The sequence below is a fragment of the Tachyglossus aculeatus genome, chromosome 16 (genome assembly GCF_015852505.1).
Source record: "Tachyglossus aculeatus isolate mTacAcu1 chromosome 16, mTacAcu1.pri, whole genome shotgun sequence".
Classification (NCBI taxonomy): domain Eukaryota; kingdom Metazoa; phylum Chordata; class Mammalia; order Monotremata; family Tachyglossidae; genus Tachyglossus; species Tachyglossus aculeatus.
In genome coordinates, this window is record NC_052081.1 from 35,526,175 (window position 1) to 35,548,161 (window position 21,987).

General features: G+C 45.0%; 1 protein-coding gene across 3 annotated transcripts in view; it reads left to right on the plus strand.

The window, feature by feature from the left end:
* The window catches only part of SH3PXD2A (SH3 and PX domains 2A), a 296,411-nt gene that overhangs the window by 119,629 nt on the left and 154,795 nt on the right, over window positions 1-21,987 (plus strand). For all 3 annotated transcript variants that reach the window (XM_038757700.1, XM_038757702.1, XM_038757701.1), the window contains exons 4-5: window positions 4,581-4,657; window positions 15,019-15,110. In XM_038757700.1, coding sequence (XP_038613628.1) covers window positions 4,581-4,657; window positions 15,019-15,110 — 169 coding nt within the window. The remainder of the gene's footprint in view (window positions 1-4,580; window positions 4,658-15,018; window positions 15,111-21,987) is intronic.

Consider the following 21,987-nt stretch of genomic DNA (forward strand, 5'->3'; position numbering starts at 1 on the left):
CTCTCTAGCAGACTAGCCTAGTGGAAAGAATACAGGCTTGAGAGCCAGAGGTCCTGGGTTCTAATCCCAGCTCTGCCACTTGCATGCTGTGTGACGTTGCAAAATCACTTACCTTCTCTGGGCCTCAGTTTATCTCTAAACAGGGGATTCATTACTTTGTCCCCCTCCTACTTAGATTGTAAGCTCCATATGGGACAGGGGCCATGTCCTTTCTGATTTGTTTGTATCTACCCAGCACTTAGAGTGCTTGACACATAGTACGTTTTTAACAAATACCGCAGTTATTGTATAGAGGAGAGGTAGCTGGCTAGTCTTGATTTTCAGTGGGAATACTGTGACAGGTCGCTGTTTCAAGTCTTGGAAATTTTGATGATTGGGCAGCGTCCATCACTGACAATGTGTTCCCATGTGTCATTGTCCTTGTAGCCACACAATCTGCAAACAGGGGTGCTTGCAAACAGAACACTATCTGCAAACAGAAAGCCGCAAGAAAGAGACCTTTCTTAAGTTCATGTTTATAGGGTGTTTTTAAAAATCCCTATATGCTGTACAAACATCTCTAAGGTTTTTTTAAACTGCTTTTGCAGATTGTTAGCTCTCCAGATCTGTTCTATGCTCTCTGTTTAACCTTCCCTATTATGTTTATTTGCATCAGCTTGAGTGTTTGGTTATTAGTCTTCAGTTATTTCTTAGAAGACAAGCAGAACAAAAAAAATCTGAGACCTGGCTATAAACTTGTCTTGAATTATATTTACAAGAGGCCTTTAATGCATTGAAGTCTTTGGTTCCTTTATGGGCTTAAAAAAAATCACCAGTTTGGCTTTTGGTGTGTGGTTTGGATCAGAAACAGTGAAGTCAAGAGCGCACAGCAGTTTCCAAAGGCTTGCCTGCTCTTTACTCTGGCAGAAAGCACCAAAACTCCAAGAAAAGAAAATGTACATTTGTCTAGATTTCAGCCCCATATTAGCCGGCATGATTTATCAAAAATGAAATGACCTTTTTATTATCCTGATTTAAAAAATGAACTGGCAAATGTGAGTGAAGAGTCAAGCATCCTGTGGGGCAGAAGAGATAACACTTCCTGTTCTCAGGCAGCGTGGCAGATAAGAATACCTATAGGAAGCCGGGGCTGGAGCTGGAAGTGGCAAAGTTGGAAGTATATTACTTTATCTCCTCCTGTTTTCAAAAAGAGAGAGAAAAAAAGATGGGCCTAAATTCTCTGCCCCCAAGATTGCCTTTCATTCTCCTTGTTTCAAAACTTCTAAAAGATCTTTTAAGATTTTGTAAGACTCCAGTGCTGGGTGAAGTTTCTCCTCCATGGTTCTGCTGAAACTCTGTTCATTTTTTGTACCCCAAGATGGAGCAGATTCTGGGGAGCTGAAAGTGGTCCGGGGGATAAGACAGGATAGGCACCTTTTATTTCCCAACTCCCTGTCAGCAATCTCACACTTAAATATTCTTAAATTTTCAAAATGCCCACACAACCTGGTAGCATTTATGTACTTGTCTTATATTCTGTAATATTATTTCATCTCTGTAATTTACTTTAGCCCCTCTCTTCCCAGATAGATTATAAACTCTTTGAAGGCAGGGACTGAAGCTGTTAATTGTGCCTGTTTACTTGTTCTGATGTGTGTGTGTGTGTGTGTGTGTGTGTATATATATCTATAACTCTATTTGTCTGTGTCTATTTGTGGAGAAGCAGCGTGGCTCAGTGGAAAGAGCACAGGCTTAGGAGTCAGAGGTCATGGGTTCAAATTCCGGCTTCGCCACTTGTCAGCTGTGTGACTTTGGTCAAGTCACTTAACTTCTCTGGGCCTCAGTTACCTCATCTGTAAAATGAGGATTAAGACTGTGAGCCCCACGTGGGACAACCTGATCACCTTGTATCTCCCCAATGCTTAGAACAGTGCTTGGCACATAGTAAGCGCTTAACAAATGCTATCATTGTTGTTATTATTATTTATTTATATTGATGCTATTGATGCCTGTTTACTTGCTTTCATGGCCATCTCTCCCCTTCTAGACTGTGTTTGTATGTAGTTATTTCTCTATTTTATTTGTACATACTTATTCTATTTATTTTATTTTGTTAATATGTTTTGTTGTCTGTCTCCCCCTTCTAGACTGTGAGCATGCTGTTGGGTAGGGACTGTCTCTATATTTTGCCAACTTGTACTTCCCAAGCGCTTAATACAGTGCTCTGCACACAGTAAGCGCTCAATAAATATGATGGAATGAATGAATGAACCCGTTGTGGGCAGGGATTGCCTCTCTCTGTTGCAGAATTGTACTTTCCAAGCGCTTCATACAGTGCTCTGCACACAGTAAGTGCTCAACAAATGTGACTGACTGAATGAATGAATATTGTACTCTCCCAAGCACTTATTACAGTGCTCTGCCCCGTGACATTCAACAAATACTAATTGATTATTAGTATAGAGAAAAAGAGAGACCCAGAGATGAATAGAAAGTTAGATGGTGGGTGTGGGGAGAAGGTAGGTGTGGATAGAACAGAAGAGAACAACAGAGAGGAAATGATGTAAGGGCAACACAGACACATACACTCGCAAAACAAATATTAATTTCTGCCCGGTCCACCTTAGTGGGACAAAACTGCTGCTACCTGGAACAGAGCAGTAGGTTTCATTCCAGCACAGCCTGGGTGGCGATGGTGTCCAGGACAACCGTGACCTCCCGGCCACCTGGACGTGCCTCAACTGGCCGTTGCAAAACGTAGCTGGGTTTGCAGGATGGCTGGATGAAGCATTTCTGGCTGAACTGGAAACTTCCATCTATGCCTCAGAAAGGCCACTTTTTTGGCGGGGACGGTGGGGCGGGGTGTGCATTTGTTAAGCACTTACAATGTGCTTAGAGAAGCAGCGTGGCTCAGTGGCAAGATCCCGGGCTTTGGAGTCAGAGGTCATGGGTTCAAATCCCGGCTCCACCAATTGTCAGCTGTGTGACTTTGAGCAAGTCACTTCACTTTTCTGGGCCTCAGTTCCCTCATCTGTAAAATGGGGATTAACACTGTGAGCCCTTCCTTTGGACAACCTGATCACCTTGTATCTACCCCAGCGCTTAGAACAGTTCTTTGCACATAGTAAGTGCTTAATAAATGCCATTATTATTATTATTATTAGCCAGGAGCTGTACTAAGTGTTGGGATAGATACAAGCTAATCACATTGGACACAGTCCATGTCCCACATGGGGCTCACTGTCTTAATCCCCACATCACAGATGCGATAACTGAGTCACAGAGAAGTGAAGTGATTTGCCCAAAGGTTACACAGTAGACAAGCAGCGGAGTCAGGATTAGAACCTAGGTCTTCTGACTCCAGTACCCACGCTTTTCCCCCTAGATCATGTTGCCTCTGTTTCAGCTATAGCAGCAGCCACCATTGCTACACCTGAGAGAAGTTCTGCCCCAACACATCACGTTAAAGCAGGATTTGAGGGCTCCCACCAGAGCCCTTTCTGGTGATGGGGCAGAGCTCTGAGATGCCTGACTGTCTCCTGTCTATTGCAGACATCAGGTCACCTAACTACCTTCACTCTGGTGATAATGCAATAATCTTCTTTGGGGTAAACGATGGTGCAGGAGATGGGATGAGAATGCTTGATTGGATTTTGCTAGTAGAGAGTGGAGCATCCCATTGCAAGTCGCTCATATTGCCTGTTTTTAAATATATATATTTATGAATGACATGCATATTGTGAAAGAGAAAGTAAAGACGACAGCCCAAAAAGGTCAGCAAGATGAAAGACGTTCAACACAAGAAATACTAGATCTGTGACATCTTCCCCGGGGAAGAGACATTTTCTCCAGGATCTTGAAGAATTTGTATTTTATTCAGTCTCTCTCTAAAGGAACCGTTTATCCCAGTAATATCACTTGCTTCCAGAAGTGTTATCCAGCTGACACAGAGAAAGCTACTTTCTCTGGCTCTCTGACCAAAATGTGTATGTTTGAGGGGGGAGGGGGTCATTTTGGCAAAAGTCCTGGGAAATGAAATTGAATACTACACTGAGTCCATTTCATTACTGTATTACTTTGAAGAAGAAAGGCTTGAAAAGGTCTGTTATTGACATTTACAGGGCAATCTGACTCCTGGAAAGAGACAAACAAGCCAAAATGTCCATCTAGATTTAAAGTCTCAAAGGCTACTGATGACATCTGCACTGGGATGTTAACGATGTTGCCGTTTTCATTTAGTTTTGCTATAACCTGCCTTGGAAATGGTCACTTGCTGGGAAAGGCATTATACAAGATGAGGAAAAAAAGTGTTGATTTTCATATGTTGTTAACCACTGACCTACCATGAGGGAGACCAGGCCGTTAGACATCTTGTCTGTACTCACGAACTTCCGTAGCTTTAGTAGTAGGGGTAATCGTACAGTGCTCTGCACACAGTAAGCACTAAATATGATTGATTGGTTGAAACCCAATCAGCAGCAGAGCCAAAATGCAAGTGCAGTACTTCCTGTCATTTGTCAAGGAATCCTGACTCCTGGGGCAGGTGGGAGTGGAGTCCTCTAAGGTGACCCATACATACTCATGATTTATCCTTCTTTTAGGTAAAATCCTGTTCCGTAGAAGCCACATTCGGGATGTAGCTGTGAAGAGGCTGAAGCCCATTGATGAATATTGCAGGGTAAGAGGACTGCATGTGTTCATGTGTGTATGTCTGTGTTTTCCCCCACTGCCAGGGCAGAAAAAGTGTGGCAGGTTAAACCCATCCATCTAACAACACACTTTGGGCCAGCAATGTGGCAGGCTGCAATAGGCTATTGGTCATCTTGGCAACTCTCTTTTTAGTGGAGGAGGGTTTGATTCAGGTTGACCCTGGGCAACCTGATTCAGCAACTAGGAGGCGAGCCCTTAATGATCATATTCAGGTGTTTCAGAATGAACCTTCTTTTTAAGAAATATTCCAGGGTATGGAATCTGCCGTGAGTGGGTGATCCCATGAAAGGAATTCCGTTAGCTTGCCATTTGGTCAGAGATTAGCGGTGTGTTGTCGGAATCCTTTTCGGCAATCATTTTCATTTACCTCTGTGTCCCGGACAAGTTTGGCATTGTGGTTCTCTAGTCCGAGAGGAACTTTATAGAACTTGTTCCAATGAAATTTTCAATGAGGTTTTCATATTATTTTGATTATTTGATTATTTTGTTGATAGTCACATAAAAATGATCGGCTAGCCACACTGTAGATCCACCACTTTGATCACAGAAGTCGGGATCAGAGATAGCAAAGACCAAGTGATCTAGAGGGCCTTATACCTCATCCAGATAGGTTGTTGTAATGATTAATCTCTCCTCTTCTAAGCTAAAAGCTCAGATCAATATCCAGTCCTTTCCTCTTGGTAGGAAGCATCAGCTAATCGCCAGGATCGATCAGTTGGTTGTAATTGTGGCTTCTTTAAGAAGTTAAATGAACAGAGGTGGTGGAGAGAGGTGGATGAAGTCGACTCAAAAGAACTTTTCACTTTTTCTGGGATTTGTAAAGGCAGATTGGATACACGTCACCAGAGACGGTCATGCCTAAGGCATCTGAAATTCTGTTTCATGGCAGCACTCTGCCTCCCAAGCCATCTGGTCGAGGAAGCCGATAAAAGTCTTATCTCCCGTGATCAGGCTTTTAATGTGACTCTTGACTCGGCGTCTGAGTAAAAACGGTACAATGGGTATCGTTTTTAAATGGGCGTGCGGGAGCTGGGCCCCTTAACATGATTAGTGCAGACAGGAACTGCAGCAAGAAATAATGTCACGAGTTCACGGAACAGACATGCCATCTCACAGGCAGTAATTTACTCCAGGGGGTGCAGACGTGACCTTTGACCTCACTGCACTGGAAGGCGGCCGTCTGTATTTCGATTGTCTGAGAAGCAGACAGTCCGATACCAAGGCTGATTGCATCACCAAGCAGACCCCTTGCAGCATCGGTTCTCCTGGGACTTGTAGCCACTGCGGTCCTGTTAGCTTCTTGCCTCTTTTGGACTGTGAGCCCACTGTTGGGTAGGGACTGTCTCTATGTGTTGCCAATTTGTACTTCCCAAGCACTTAGTACAGTGCTCTGCACATAGTAAGCGCTCAACAAATACGATTGATTGATTGATTGATTTTGGAGGAGTAAATCTTCCTAGTGGGTGCCGGGACACTCTGGGTTCAGTGACCAGCTAGAGTGGGAGCAGCCGATTACCCTTTCTCCTCTCCTCCTGCTCCTTTCCACACTTCTTCTAACAGCACAGGTCTGGAGAAGTGGTGGGTCAACGTGATGTGGCTAGAAGCCGTTTTGTTGGGGGGAATGTCCTGAGAAATCTCTTCCTCAAGTCGTAAACCTAGCCCGAACCTCAGAGGAAGTATAAAGCACTCTTTAAGTGCTCACTAGGTATCAAACACCATTCTAAGCACTGGGATACATATGAGTTAATCAGTTCCGACATAGTCCCTGTCTCTCCTAGTCTAAGTAGGAAGGAGAACGGGCATCAAATTCCCTTTTTACCAATGAGGAAACTGAGGCACAGAGCAGTGAAATGAATTGCCCAGGGTTCTCACAGCAGGCAAGTGGTGGGACCTGGGTTCTAATTCAGAACCACGCCTTTACCCCTAGGCCCTGCCGCTCCTCGTTGGTAGAACAATGCCTTTTTCAGGCAAGTGAGTTCTAGTTCTGAGTCTGTCCCTGATCTGCCAGTGATCTCGTGCAAATCACTTAATCTCTGGGCTTTGCTTTCCCCATTTGTCCCAGTCAGGACTGTAATACTTGCTCTTCTTATGCCACAGGGAAATTGTGAGGAGAACAGGAAAGCACGTCTAGTGGTAACATGAGTACTGCAGGCATTCGGTGCAGTGCTCGGCACACAGTAAGCGCTCAATAAATACCATTGATTGACTACCATAACTAAATAATCCACTTTTTACTGAATCCAAGCCCGGGAATGGGTTTAAAGGAATCAATCAACTGTATGTATTGAGAGCTTACTGTGTGCAGAGCACTGTGCTAAGCACTTAGGAGAGGACACTATAACAAACAAATTTCCTGCCCACACGGAGCTTACAGTCCAGAGGGGTGAGACAGATATTAATATAAATAAGTAAATTACAGATATGTGCTTAAGTGCTGTGGGGCTGGGAGGGGGATGAGTAAAGGGAGCAAGTCAGGGTGACGCAGAAGGGAGTGGAAGTCAAGGAAAAGAGGGCTTAGCAGTTCAGAGTGTGGGGTTGGTATGGAGATCTGGCCCATTCTTTTTCAACTCTTCAGGTCTTAACAGCAGCATGCCCCTAAGTCATTGGAGCACCAATCCTTTATGATTTTTGGTGTTTCCTCCTTCTTGGCCAGCTGCAGATGACAAGATAGATATCAGCTCTCCTGTCTCCAGGTCCTGCCACCCAACCACTGCCCTCTCCTATAATAATAATGGCATTTGTTAAGCGCTTACTATGTGCCAAGCCCTGTTCTAAGCGCTGGGCAATTTTGCACCCAACTGTGAATGGGCCTAATGAAAAATAAACCAAAGTATTGAACCTTACTTTAATTTGTAAAGGGAAACATGTATGTACTTGAACCACTTCTTCACCCCAAGAGTCTCTTTCCACATCTCTGAGGTTGAAATCAAAATTACAGGGAGCTTCTCAGAAGAAAACTAAAGATGATAATGAACCGCTTTATTCTCTGAATCCATCCTCCTCACAAAATTGCTAAGCTCTTGGATGTTTTGACCCCCGAGCGAGGCGGTCTGATGATCGGTTTAGTCTCTGGCTTCCAAGAAAGACCACATTGAAGTGGAGAGGTCGGTCTTTCCTGGTTCTTCCAGTGCATCTGTGACTGGATGAGGGGTTCTAAGCCCACTGCAGCCACTTCCCAAGGTCACAGAGGTGGAAATTCTGACTCTAAAGTGGCACTAATGGACATTCAATCTCCCCACTCTTGCCCAGCGAGGCAATAACTACCCAGCCTATAACCCTTTTAAAATCCAAATTTCAGTGTTAATTTTAAACATATACAAAGCGGATTGGCTGGCTGTGATGGAAACAGCTTGAACTCAAATGAAGCTGATTGCTTTATATGGCACTCGAGGGGCCATGTGTCTATCAAGTTGGGTTCCAAAGGATTTTTTTTAGCTCCATAAATTAATTTAATGGGCAACATGGTTATGCGGTTAATATTTAATGGTTCTGTGGCCACGACAGTCTCAAGACTTTCATCTTACGGGAAATTGCAAGGCTGCAGAGAGCTATATTGAAGCAATTTACCCCAGCAATTTTACAAGCAATTCTGTTTTCCTAGATTCCTTCTATTAATTACACACTTTCAGATGATTAAGGAAATAAGCTGATGGGGGAAAAACATATATGTTAGACTATCCATAGGTTCTGTACTCTTTAATCAGTTGATAGTCACCCCACCCTCAGCCCCATAGCACTCATGCATATATCCATAATTTATTTTAATGTCTTTCTCCCCCTCTAGCTATAAGTTTGGAGTGGGCAGGGAACGTGTCTACCAATTCTATTGTATTGTACTCTCCCAAACATTTAGTACAGTGCTCTGCACTCAGTAAATACTCAGTACATATTATTGATTGATTGATATCTGACCGCAGTTTGGCCGTAATATTTTTTTCAGTTGCCCAAAATTTTACTTGTGTTTTCCAATAGCTCAGCTGGTTTCCATTCTTACCCAATACTCACACTTTTGTCTAAGTAGCCTTCTATGATGAGATCAATAAGGACTATTTTAAATTCAAGCCTGTGAGAATAGTGAGGAGAGGAGAGACTGTCATCTAGGAACTGAGGTTTAAGGCTCTCCAGCATAATTCAACAACCAGCACTTTAGAGAAGACCCACTGCAGTACTGCAAATTTGTTATTATTTCATCCACCAGCTTGATCTATCCACACGATTTCAATTTTACCAACCTGTAAACTCCTTGGAGGCAGGGTCTGTGACTCCTAACTCTCTTTTATTTTTTAATGGTACTTGTTAAGCATTTGCCAAGTGTTCTAAGCACTGGGGTACATACAGGGTAATCAATTTGGACATAATCCCTGCCCACCATAGTACTCACAGCTGAAGTCAGAGGGAGGAGGATTTAATCCCCATTTTACAGAGGAGGTCATTGAGGTACAGAAAAGTTAAGTCACTTGCCCATGGTCACACAGCAGACAAGTGACAGAGCCAGGCTTATTAAAATCCAGGTTCTCTGAGTTCCAGACCTGTGCTCTTTCTGCTAGGTCATGCTGCTTCTTTTGTACTCTTGCAAACACTTAGTACATTGCTCTGCACCTACTAGGAGGTGCTCAATAAATGTTATTGATTTGATTCTCTTACTACAGTGAGAATAGAGGTAAATGGTTTCTGTTTCCCATGAAAATTTGAGGTATTTTCTTGCTCCGGATACTGCTCCACCTTGACAATGCTTGCACAAATTTTGGACAGTCATGGTGAAATGAGGGAAATAATAATAATAATAATGATAATAGTAATAGTGATGGCATTTGTTAAGCACTTACTATGCGAAGCACTATTCTAAGCACTGGGGGGGGGGGGTACAAGGTGATCAGGTTGTCCCACGTGGGGCTCACAGTCTTAATCCCCATTTTACAGATGAGGTAACTGAGGCACTGAGAAGTTAAGTGACTTGCCCGAAGTCACACAGCTGACAAGTGGCGGACCCGGGATTAGAACCCATGATGTCTGGCTCCCAAGCCCATGCTCTTTCCACTGAGCCACGCTGCTTCTCAAGGAATGGCAGCAACGTGATCAGAATAGAGAAACCAAGCTGTATCCTCCTACCTTAGAGTGAGGCTAGGGTGCACCCAAATACCATTTCATTAATCCCATCATAGAGCTGATGCAATAACGTCGGTGTCATAGCCCATTTCAGTCAATCCTTGGTCTCTTCCCTTTTTTACTAAAAGAGACTTGAGTATTTAAGTAATTACAATAAGTCTTTTCTTGCACAAACCTTTTTATTACGTTCTTCCCCGGTCAAGGAAAGACTGTAAGCACAACTCAGATTTCTCAGGAGCCACCTTGTACCGATAGTGCTACCCGGAAATTCCCTTACATTCCTGGATCAAACTATTATTCCTGGTTACCAATGCCTTGCAAGACCTGGCCCTCGGTGAGAAATGAGGCATGAAGCTGAGCAGCCTATTGAAATTAGCCTACCAGCGTCTTCCCTCACCTCTGAAGTGAGCTCAATCAATCACTCACTCATCACTGGCTGACCCTGAGGTTAGACCTGATGGACTTGGCTTTGAAAGATCTCAGTGAGACTTTTGTGATATGTCATAACCTGCAAGCGTGTTATTTTGAGGCCATCCTTTATCAATGCATCCAAGCGCTGTTTCACACTGCCCGATTGTCTTGGTGAAAAAGCTAGTTTTAGAAACCTAGAGAAGCCGCGTGGCTTAGTCGAAAGAGCACGGGCTTGGGAGTCAGAGGACGTTGGTTCTGATCCTGGTTCCGCCACTCGTCTGTTGTGTGACCTTGGGCAAGTCACTTCACTTCTCTGGGCCTCAGTTACCTCATCTGTAAAATGGGGATTGAAAGTGTGAGCCCCACGTGGGACAACCTTGTATCTACCCCAGTGCTTAGAACAGAGCTTGGCACATAGTAAGCACTTAACAAATACCATAACTGTTATTATTATTAAACGTAAATAGTCTCTGTGAGATTTGCTCATGGTCATTCAAGTGCTTGGAACCTCCTCTTCTGACATGGTCCATCTTTTGGATGGTTCTAGGAACCAGGACACCTGGGATCTGGTCCCAGCCCTACAGATAGGGGAATGCCTGCTGGAGCTTTACCGTCAGTGGTGAGGGTTTCTGACCAAAGAAACTCCTGGGGTGTTCTGTGAGATAGATGGACCCAGAAAAATAGTTGGCCGACATGGATGGCAAAACCCGCAGGCGCTACCAAAGGCAACTGCCTCCTGGGTAACCGTGCTACACATTAGTGCTGTGCTGCGGTCACTTTGACAATAAACAGGTCCTTCACAGTTAAAAAAAAAAAAAAAAAGCAAACTTTCATGCCCTTTGCACTGTGCAGCAGTCTTACCCGCCTAATCCCCCCGCCTTACCTCCTTCCCCTCCCCACAGCACCTGTATATATGTTTGTACATATTTATTACTCTATTTATTTTACTTGTACATATTTATTCTATTTATTTTATTTTGTTATTATGTTTTGTTGTCTGTCTCCCCCTTCTAGACTGTGAGCCCACTGTTGGGTAGGGACCGTCTCTATATGTTGCCAACTTGTACTTCCCAAGTGCTTAATACAGTGCTCTGCACACAGTAAGCACTCAGTAAATATGATTGAATGAATGAATGAATAATCAGCCTAAACATTCATCTACTCCATGCTCCAGTGGAAACATGACTGGCAAACGACAAGAGCGTGTGAGTGGCACTGTGCTGACCACTAGCACTGTAATCAATTATTATTGTTATTATTATCATCATTATTGTATTTAGGCACTTACTATGCATCAAACACTGTTCTAAGCTCTGGGGTAGATACAATTTAATTAGATTGGACACAGTCTTTGTCCCACGTGGGAATCCTGTCTAAGAGGAGGGGAAACAGGCATTTAATCCCCATTTTGCATTTGGGGAAATAACCAAGTGAATTCTGACAAGTATTTGTTGGTCCCTGGAATTGTTGCCTCCAGCTGACTCACCTCTCCGCCCCTCTTCTCAGATCCTGCTTTGCAAGATTGATTTAAACGAGAGTTGGTCCTTCCAGGAGAATCTGAGTTTTCTTTACGGTTCTTAAGGCCTTTTGTCAGTCTGAAATAATGAAGAGTTTGAGATGCTTTTCCTGCCAGGGGCACTTCATTTAATAAAGATCCCATAGTGAGTCGGCCAAAGTGTTTCGCTGCCTGAGTCATTCTATATTCCCCTCATCTTTCTCTTAAGAAAATAAATCCTCTCCAACCCTGGGAAGGTCCTTTGTTTCACCCTGTTTGATTTAAATTTTAAAACAGCGTGCTGGCTGGTGAGGTGAGTGGGGGTTCAGCACCTGACTTGAGAGCTTTGATCCTGGCCCCGATCAAAATGCTGTTGCTCTTTCCTGGAAACAGTAGAGCCCTGTTCCTAGTCAAATCAAACAACCTGAGGGTCAGGGCCACTGAGGTGGAAGTGCATTCCACTTGGGGGTTTCCTTAGCCCCCTCTCTAGCTCCTTTTCTCTCCTGCTATGCCATCTCGCATTTCCTCTTGCCTCCCGGACATCTCTGCTTGGATGGCACCTCAGATGCACTATTTCCCAAACTAAACAGCTCATCTTCTCTCCTAAATTCTCCTACCACCCCCGCCTCCCTTTCCCATCTTAATTGAAAACACCCCAGTCCTCCTGGTCTCAGTAGCCGGCAATCCACCACAGTTCGTTATCTTTAAGTTCTCGCATTGTCAACTGCTAAATCCTGCCGATTCTTCCTCCTTATATTTTCCTGGACGTACCCTTTTGTCTCCCTCCAAATAACCACCACCCTGGTTCAAGCTCTTGACATAATGAGGTGTTAATATTATTACTACTAATAATAAATCCGGCTCTGCCACTTGTCAGCTGTGTGACTTTGGGCAAGTCACTTAACTTCTCTGTGCCTCAGTTACCTCATCTGTAAAATGGGGCTTAAGACTGTGAGCCCCCCGTGGAACAAGCTGATCACCTTGTAATCTCCCCAGCACTTAGAACAGTGATTTGCACATAGTAAGCGCTTAATAAATGCCATTATTATTATTATTATTATAGTACTTATTAAGCATTTAGCATGCACAGAGCCCTATACTAAGTGCTGGGAAATATTACAACAGGTGAGAATTCAGCATGGTTCCTGTCCCTCAGGAGGTGTATAATCTTAAAAAAAAAATCTTAGACTACTGAAGCAGACTCCTCGTTGGTTACCAGCCTCCAGCTTCCCCCATGTTCAATCCAGGCTGCTTCATGGATCATCCTCCTGAAGCATCACTCAGCACTCCTCTTTCCACTTCTCAGAATTCTTCAATGGATGCCCATCTTCCTGCACATCACACAAAAATTCCCTATCACAGGCTTTTAAGGCTCTTCTCCAGGCTTCTCTGTCTTACATTTCAGCCCTTTTCACCCACTACTCCTTAGTTCACACTTTGTACTCAAAGCTGGGAGCCTTATTTGTAGGAATACTTCGGAAACTCTGAAAAGCATTATAATACCTAGGGCCTAATTTCAAACATGGATTTCCCTTTTCTGCCTCTTCCCTACTGACATTTTAGGCAACAGTGAGTTGGGGAGGGTTTGGAGAGTGCTTTTCCACCACCCACCAGAACCATGGGATCTTGAGTGACAAAATTTGTTCACCTTTCTTTTGATTTGTTTTTTGTTTTTAAATGGTATTCATTAGCCACTTACTATGTGTCAGGCACTGTACTTTAAGCACTGCAGTGAATGCAAGATAATTAGTTGGACAGTGTCCCTGTCCCACATGACGCTCACAATCTTAATCTCCATATTTCAAATGAGGTAATTGAAGTATAAAGAAGTTGAGTGACTTACCCAAGGTCACATAGGAAAGTGGCAGAGCTGAGTTAAGAACCAAGGTCCTCTAACTCCCAGGTCTGTTCTCTTTCCATTAGACAAAAGCTGCTTTCTTGCTTTCTGCAAATTATTTTTAATACTTCTGTAATGTGCACTTTGTGCAGATGTTCCCTTCGTGAAGACAAATAACCTTATTGATTGACAGAACATAGGACTCAGCTCTTGAGAAACTATGAAATTGCTCTGGCCAACATAACTAGATTGTAGTACGGTATGTGCATCAGTGTCATATTTATTAAGCTCCTGCTGTGTGCAGAACACTGTACTAAGCACTTGAGAGAGTACAAAATGAAAGTTGGTAAACGCGTTCCCTGCCCACAAGGAGCTTACAGTCTAGAGGATGGGCAACGGATGCTTGTCCAAGTTGGCCTAATCATCTTTCCTAATCATCTGCTTCCCTCTGCCTCCCCTTGATCCTGTCCCTCTGTCCCTCCTTGCCATTCAAGCCTCTCCTCTGTTTTATGGTTTTCCTCTATCTCTGTGACCAATGTGACTCCAGCCCAAATTGCCCAAAGGCAGAACTCCAGATAATTTCATGATCAGTCCTGGCCTGGTACTCACCAGTCTCAGCAGCGGGAATGAGCTGATAGGACTCTGTGAGTATTTGCATTTACCTTGGGTCCTTCAAGAATCAAATCTACGTGCCGGAAACACTGGCATTAAACTGACACCACGTCTGGAGATAAGCAGAAGGCTGCAGAAACGTTCCTCAGGTGCTAGATCCTTCAGCCCTGAATTGAGGCACTGAACTGGTGAAAGCGTAATGGAGTGGGCTTTATTTTCACTTCTGTCATTCGAGCTTTCAGTTTTGCATGCGGCCTATCAAGAGGTTGTCAGCGCATTGCATGGAGGAATGAGGTGACCTCGATGCATTGAGCTTGCCAATGTTGCATCCCTCTCGGGAGGCATTTGGTCTCCTCCAGTTTTAATCAGCTTAAAGGTGGCTGCCATCCAGCTCCCCCTCCCCTCAGCATTTGCAAGACGCCTTGGCACGGCACGCGCCTCCAAAAACAAATGCATAGACTTGGAATCCTGAGCAGATTTTTGAGGAATTGTGAGTTGACAATGTAACTCCGAGATGATAAAGGTTATGCTGCAAGCCAGAGATTTTAGGAAGCAAGTGGCAGAAGAAGCCATTGTAGACTGTCTTGGGGCATTTGATATTCACCCCACCCTCAGACCCCACAGTACTTATGTATATATCTGTAATGTATTTCTATTAATGTCTGTCTCCCCCTCTAGACTCTAAGTTCATTGTGGGCAGGGGAATGCTTCTATCAAGTCTGTACTGTATTCTGCCAAGTGCTTAGTACAGTGCTCTGCACACAGTAAGCGCTCAATAAACACCACTGATGATGATGATGATATGTGTGCTTATTTCCTCCTCAGCAGCACTATTAGCCCTATTGCTCATTCATGTTTCTTCCCTCAGGCTCTTGTTCGACTTCCTCCACACATCTCCCAGTGTGATGACGTCTTTCGCTTCTTCGAGGCTCGGCCTGAAGATGTAAATCCCCCAAAAGAGTAAGTACTGGGTTCCTGAATCTTTCCTTTGGTGTTGAGGTTGCACGAGGACCACGAGTTGCCCGAGGCTGTGGCTTTGACTTTTAGAATTGATGCCAGCCTAGAGGTGGGCGTAAGAAAGTTGGGAGAGGAGGAGGGAGGAGGCAAAACGAGAAGAAAGGAGATCTGCCAGTCTCTGGGAGTAAGAACTCCCATTCCTGGGTATTGAAAATGGTAAGGAGTCCAGGTAGAAGGAACCATAAAAAGAAGTCTGTTTCACGGATGTAGGGTTTAAAACACACTAGAGGGTGCAAATGGAGAACCAAAAAGTCTGGCAAAAAGAAGTTTTTTCTCTACCAACATTTACAAAAATAGACCCATTCCTACAATCATACTCAGATTTCACCAAGAATATGTTTCCAGGCCTGCACTGAGCCAAGCAATCTGGTGATTAAAACAAACCAAGGGTCAACCCAGCAGCTGAACTTGGAGAGGGAAACCCAGTTGTAAGTGTTGACGAGTGGTCAAGATTGATGGGCCTCACTTTAATTAGGAAAGTGTATCCTGGAGGTTAATGACTCTATTTGATTACATTTGTTATCTCTGCTCTTTTCATCTCTTCCCCTTCCCTCTTCCTCCCAACAACCATTCCCATCTTTTTCCTCTTGCCCCTGCAAAATTACTCTTGATTTTAAGTGGCTCTACCCAGAACTGCTGAGGAAGAAACATTGCCCATCCGTTTAACCTATCTCTCCAACTCCTGGCTTCCCTGCTAGAGTGTTGATTGTTCAACAATATCCCTTCACCTCCCTGAATTCCCATCTTGCACTGGCTACTGCTTAAGGAAGGGAGAGGGAGGAGGGGTGGAGTGGGGAGGGAGGTCAGGGAGGAATGGATCGCCTGTGGGCTGAAGCAGCTACCTGTCTTGCTCCTCTTTGTTTCAATAAGGTCAGCTTAGGTTCCCAATACATTCCCTGATGGAGAAAAAAGGGGATCCAATTTCCAAGTCTACAAGAGCGTCGGAATGTGGTTGACTGCAGTTCATCAGGAAGGGGAGGGAGGTTTGTGTGATGCAAAGATGGAGGTGGTCATGGGAGAGGGGAGTGACGGACCCAGACTTAGCCACTGTAATTATAAGTAAAGACCCTAATATCACCGATCTGCTTGAGGCAGGGTTAGAAATGTCTGGGAAAGTAAATAAGAGACAGCAAGACAGAGAGCAGACCAGCCCCAAGAGATAAAGCTGAGTTTTAGTCATAAATCCTGTAAAAACAGATGGAGTAACCTGGACACGCGAATTCTGGTGGTGGTGTGTCTAAGGGAATGGTAAGAGACACATCGTTTTTTAAAAGCAGCAAGAATTGGTTCTTCTCTTAATAAATCTAAGTTTCTTGATATAGCCTTAACTGCAGTCCTTTCTTAGGCTTAACTCCCATGGCTGAGTTTTTCCTGAGTAAGGATGGTAAAATTGAGTCCAGAAATTTCTTGCAAATGCCAGGAGTTCATCGCTTTAAAAACTAAAGTTCAGCAAAATTCAGTTGTGTGCCCCCAACCTGCTTTGTTGGGTCCCCGTTCATTTTGCCCTCCAACATAGAGGCTGGAGATCAGAGAGGTCTGTCTGTGCCCATTCTGGAATCCCAGTGCAATGCCAGGTCAGAATATGACATCCAGCTGGCTCCACAGACCAGATGTTAGAATGCTCTTTGAGGGCAAGAGCCAGAAAACACTTAATAAAATGCATCCATGTTCCCCTAGAGTTCCATGTCCTCTTCTCATGGCAATCTTTAAAAATAGGATAGATGAAGATTTTGGCATTCTTCAACTGCTTCTGAAGCCATTTCCGATTTTATAACTTGTTGATTCTTTCTGGCTGGAGAAGAGGTAATTTTTGTACTGTATATAGCTGCAGTGGCAGCTTTCCGGGCTCACATCCACTGTTTACCTCTCTTGGTGTAGGTTTCGGCATGGACCTGAGGGTAAATCTGCCCTGGAGTCTCACTGACCCTAGGGCTGAGATATGAGGAGGAAAGGATTCTGACTTTCTTCCTATGGAGTTCTCTGCAGGCCGGTATCTCCCATCTCCTCTCCCTCATGGCAGTTGCCCTAGGTAAAGATAACAAGACCTTTTCTCTCTGGAGTTAGAGCAGAAGATGTGAGAGCCTTTAAGCAGAGCCAGATCTGCAGCTGGGGATAAAGACCAGTCAGTTACATTCCTGCAGCCCCATCATGCTTGGAGATTGTCGGCACCCTCCTAGTGAATCACTTTTGTCCATCCTCCCTTCTTTTCCAATCCCCTTCATCTCCCTTTTCCCTCTTTTCCCCTGATTTCTCTTCTTTCTCCCTCCTCTGGCCCTCATGCCCTCTACAAAAGCAAACACCGGATCAGATACCATCTTGTTTGGACTCGATACAATCTTGGTGTCTTATCGAATTATCAAAGCCTTTTGATTCACTTGGAATTTCGCAGATAACCCCAGAGCTGCCTTTAATGTCTGACCTTCTGGCTGCCAGGGGTGAGGGCTGGGGGATGGAGTTAGAGAAGATTCACCCTGAGAGATTTTTCTTTCAAATTAGCTTTGGGAGAACGGCTGTGACAACAACCTTGTTTTCTCTCTCTCGCTCTCTCTCTCTTTGGGTGGGTGAACTCCTGCACGTGCCTTCTATTCAAGGTCAGTTTGCTTCCTAGGAAAGTGGAAGCTGCGTTCTTGGGGACAACTATTCCTGTGAAAAACACAAGAAGGATGTTTATTTATAGAAATCTTTGATGTGTTTTCAATAGATTATTCACTCTGGTTTTATTGTATTTTAGGTAAGTCTAACAAAAGGTGGCAAGTGCCTATGTTTTCCTAAACTGTTGCCTGGGATCCCTACTCTGGATTTTAATTCTCACCAGCTACGTTGGGGGTATAAACCTCATCATTTTATCACTACCTGATTTACACTGGTTTTCAGTTTTAGTCTTGGGGCATTTTTGCAAATCCAAGTTGAAATCAGTTTGGGAGACAGTAAAGTTCCAGTGTTTCTGAGTCCTCCGAGGATTCAATTCAAACAGACAATGAAAGGGGCCTTGGTGGGAAGAGATATGCATTTGGACACATACCTGGCTTGAGCATCTAAGATCCACAGGCGGCATCTTTCCAGTGGAATGAACCAAAAGGATAAATAAAGGGAGAAACAGGTTCAGACTGTTGTATCTTTCTAAATGTGGGAAACTGGGTGACTAGCTAGAAGGAGGGGAAGTGAACTTCTCTTTGAGCCCATTTTCCTAGTCTTTACAATGGACATTTAGTACTTGTTCTCCCTCCTACTGTGAATCCCAGGTGGGGCAGGGACTCTGTCCAGCCTGATTATCTTGTAACAACCCCAGTGCTTAGTACAGCGCTTGGCACATAGAGCTTAAAAATCATTATACTGTTATTAATAGTTTGTCATTTTCCATCTGAGTGGTCAGGAGGCTAGGTCACCAAGAGTTGCCACCCTCCTGATTCTCCTTTTGTGAGGCCCATCCAGCCAGGACCTGGGATCAGGACAAAAGTTTATGAAAAGAGAAATTCTCAGTCCTTTAGCTGGTCCCTTTCGAAAGAGGAAGGAGCTCAGGAAGAGAGAGGTGACTAGGTAAGGGCTGAAATACCTCATTTTTCCTGGAAAGCCCACTGAACTGAGGCCCCACCCTACTCTCCCACCCTTCCCTCTATCCCCGACAAGGCCCTGACTGAGCGGCCGGCCCAGTGCCTTTCTATAGGGACCGTAGCTCTTGCAGTCCTGTTGGCAGCGATGCCTTATAAGAGGCCCCGGGAAGCAGCCCGGATGGCATCTGACGAGGTCCCTAGCTCTCGTCCTCTTCCCTCTAGCTGGAGAGAGGTTTATTTTTAGGTTCTTTTTTTTTTCCCGCCTCATCCACGCTCTTTGTTGCTCAGCCCTCTCTGCTAGTCAAGATGAATGGCCTCATTCGTTTCAGTGGCTGCAGGAATCCATGATGTCATGTTGTGGTTGGAGCAGGCGGGGGAGGGAGAGCTCCTCCATCCTCTCCGTCGCTCAGGCCTTGGCATTATCCTTGACTCCTCTTTCTCTTTCAACCCCTATATTAAGTCAATCATCAAATCCTGTCAGTTCTTCCTTCCCAACTTTTGCAGAGTCTGCCAACGGCCACCACACTGACCCACGCACCCGTCGTAGCCCAGCTGGACTGCTTCATCAACCTCTTCACTGATCTTTCTGCCTCTGGTCTGTCTTCTCTCCAGACCATTCTTCACTCAGCTTGCCCGAATCATTTTTTTAAGACATTGATCTGCACGCATGTGCAGCGTAAGAAGCAGTGTGGCTTAGTGGAAAGAGCATGGGCCTGGCCTCTGCCACTTCTCTGCTGTGTGACCTTGGGCAAGTCACTTAACTTCTCTAGCCGTTAGTTTCCTTATCTGTAAAATAGGGGTTAAATTCTAGTCCCTCCTACTTAGACTGTGAGCCGTCTTTGGGACAGAGACTGTGTCCAACCTGAGTATCTTGTATCTATCCCGGTGCTTAGTACAGTGCTGGGCATATAGTAAGCACTTAACAAATACCATAAAGTGGGGATAAGCACAGCTAGAAAGAAAGTCTTTAGAGAAAGAGATTGGACTTTTCCTCTGTTATTCACCAAACTACGTTCCTTACCCACACAGTAATGGACATGGTGGCAGCGTGGCTCAGCGGAAAGAGCTCGGGCTTTGGAGTCAAAGGTCATGGGTTCAAATCCCACTCCGCCAATTGTCAGCTGTGTGACTTCGGGCAAGTCACTTCACTTCTCTGTGCCTCAGTTACCTCCTCTGTAAAATGGGGATTAAGACTGTGAGTCTCCCGTGGGACAACCTGATTACCCTGTAACCTCCCCACTGCTTAGAACAGTGCTTTGCACATAGTGCTTAATAAATGTCATTATTATTATTATTATTGTTATTATAAACAGCAAAGGAAAAAGCAAGAGCCCAGTTGCCCCTATCATCCATTTTTTTTTTTGGTGCTTGATCAGTGCTTACTGTGTGCTGAGGTAAATGCAAATATGTGCTGGAGGAAACTGCGTCACGGTATGGAGATACCTCAGGCAGTTCAGTGGCAAATAAAACAAGCTCTCATTCCCTACGTTAAGCAAATGAGGAGCCATGCTGTGTGTGCAGCAGTGTTATATGTTAAGAAGGGGACTCTGAGTAACACTGTAAGCAGTGAAGCACCTGCAACATGCTAGGTGCTGGACAGTTCCTTCAGAGCACACACCTCCTCTTTGAGGACCCAAGGTTCCTGTTCATTTCCGGCTCTTTGGCTGGTGCTGCTGAGCCTCAGTAAGTCTATTTGATAAACAGATCCATCTACCATCATTTACCACCTGATAAATGACTCCTCCCTCTGTTCCTGCTTCCTCCTTCCACTGCAACTCAGGTTTCTGGTGGCAGAAGAGGGAAGTATGATGGTGGTGGTATCTTAGGCTTCCCTTATCTTGGGTGTGACGTCCTTAGCTTCTGTCTGTCACCTGTGTTCCTCTACTGTCCTTCCTCCTTGCGCTGTCCCATTCTCCCCAACATGATAGTCCTCAAGCCTGTCACGGCATCATCATGAAATAGAGCACTGTACTTTACCCTTCTCAGCCCTCCCCGCCTGCCCCCCCCGCCACCTCTCTTCACAAATACCCCGGTTATTCCACTGCTGACCCTATTTACCCACTTAACTTCCCACTGAAGCCAAGCAGTCATATCTCCAGACCCCCTCCCTCTGACCAAATCTCTATCCTACCCAGCAAGAAATGTAAGGAATGATTTTCCTGTACAAGTCATTGGGAGGAGATAAGGGGCCAGACAGGGCACTGACAGATATAGCTCTTTTCTTCTGGGTTCTTTTGACCTTTGCCTACTAGGGTCATGCTTCTTAGGAGAACTACAACCAACTTCTGCTTTCCTTATGAGGGGATTTTTCATTTTGCGGATTACCCGCAGTAGACTTCTAAATTTCCTCCAGCTGGGAACTTGCCTATCCTTCAAACTCCTCCCATATTGTAGAGTTCATGATCTGGAACTCTAGCCCCTTCCTGGAGCCACTGGCCAATCGATCATCAATTAATGGTATTTATTGAGCAGTTATGGAGTGCAACTCAAGTGCTTGGGAGAGCACAAAAGAAGTCAAACACAGGCTCCCTCCCCGCATGCTCCACCTCCAATCGGCTAAACAGATCTCAGGCGGCCTCCCCCTCCAGCTCAGCCAGGGACAGAGTCACTTCCCTTGTTTTCTACCATCTGCTGTTTGCTGGGTAATGGAAAGTTAATGGCTAGCCATTTGAGCTGTGGCAGCCACCACTGTCTGGGGGCGAAAAGCAGCAGTATTTCTCTGGGCTTCTGCCTGTTGATGCTCGAAGAAGTCCTGAGTAAGTGGGTTCCCAGGATTCCTGTGTCCATTCAGTCCGGATGCCAGAGGGAAGTGGGAGTTATGCAGAGGGCAGAAGATAAAGGGAGGCTTTCAGGCCTGAGGACGAGGAGTGTGGGCTTGCTGTTTCCAGATGGGGCATTTGCATTTGGAGCAAGAGAAGCTGCCAGGGGCCAAGCCAATGAAGGATGCTTTGTGATGCTTCCTAAGTAGAAAAACCAGAAGACTTGAAAGTGGGTGCCTATGGGGACATGAGGGGAGGAACAAAACCCAACAGTTTCAGAATTCCTCTTTTCTGCCCTCTTCCGCAAAATTTCCAAGAGTGACAGGTCCCCAGGGCAGGTAGTGCAACTGGAAGTGGGCAGTGAGTTCAACGGTATGGCAGAGATCCCCTGCCAAGAGTCAGGTTGGCCTCAGCTCTCCCTTTTTGGGGATGGGCTGTGGCCATTAGGAGACAATGGGCCGAAGGGAATGGACCAACCCTGGCCTGCTCACTGCCACTCTGGGCACTGCT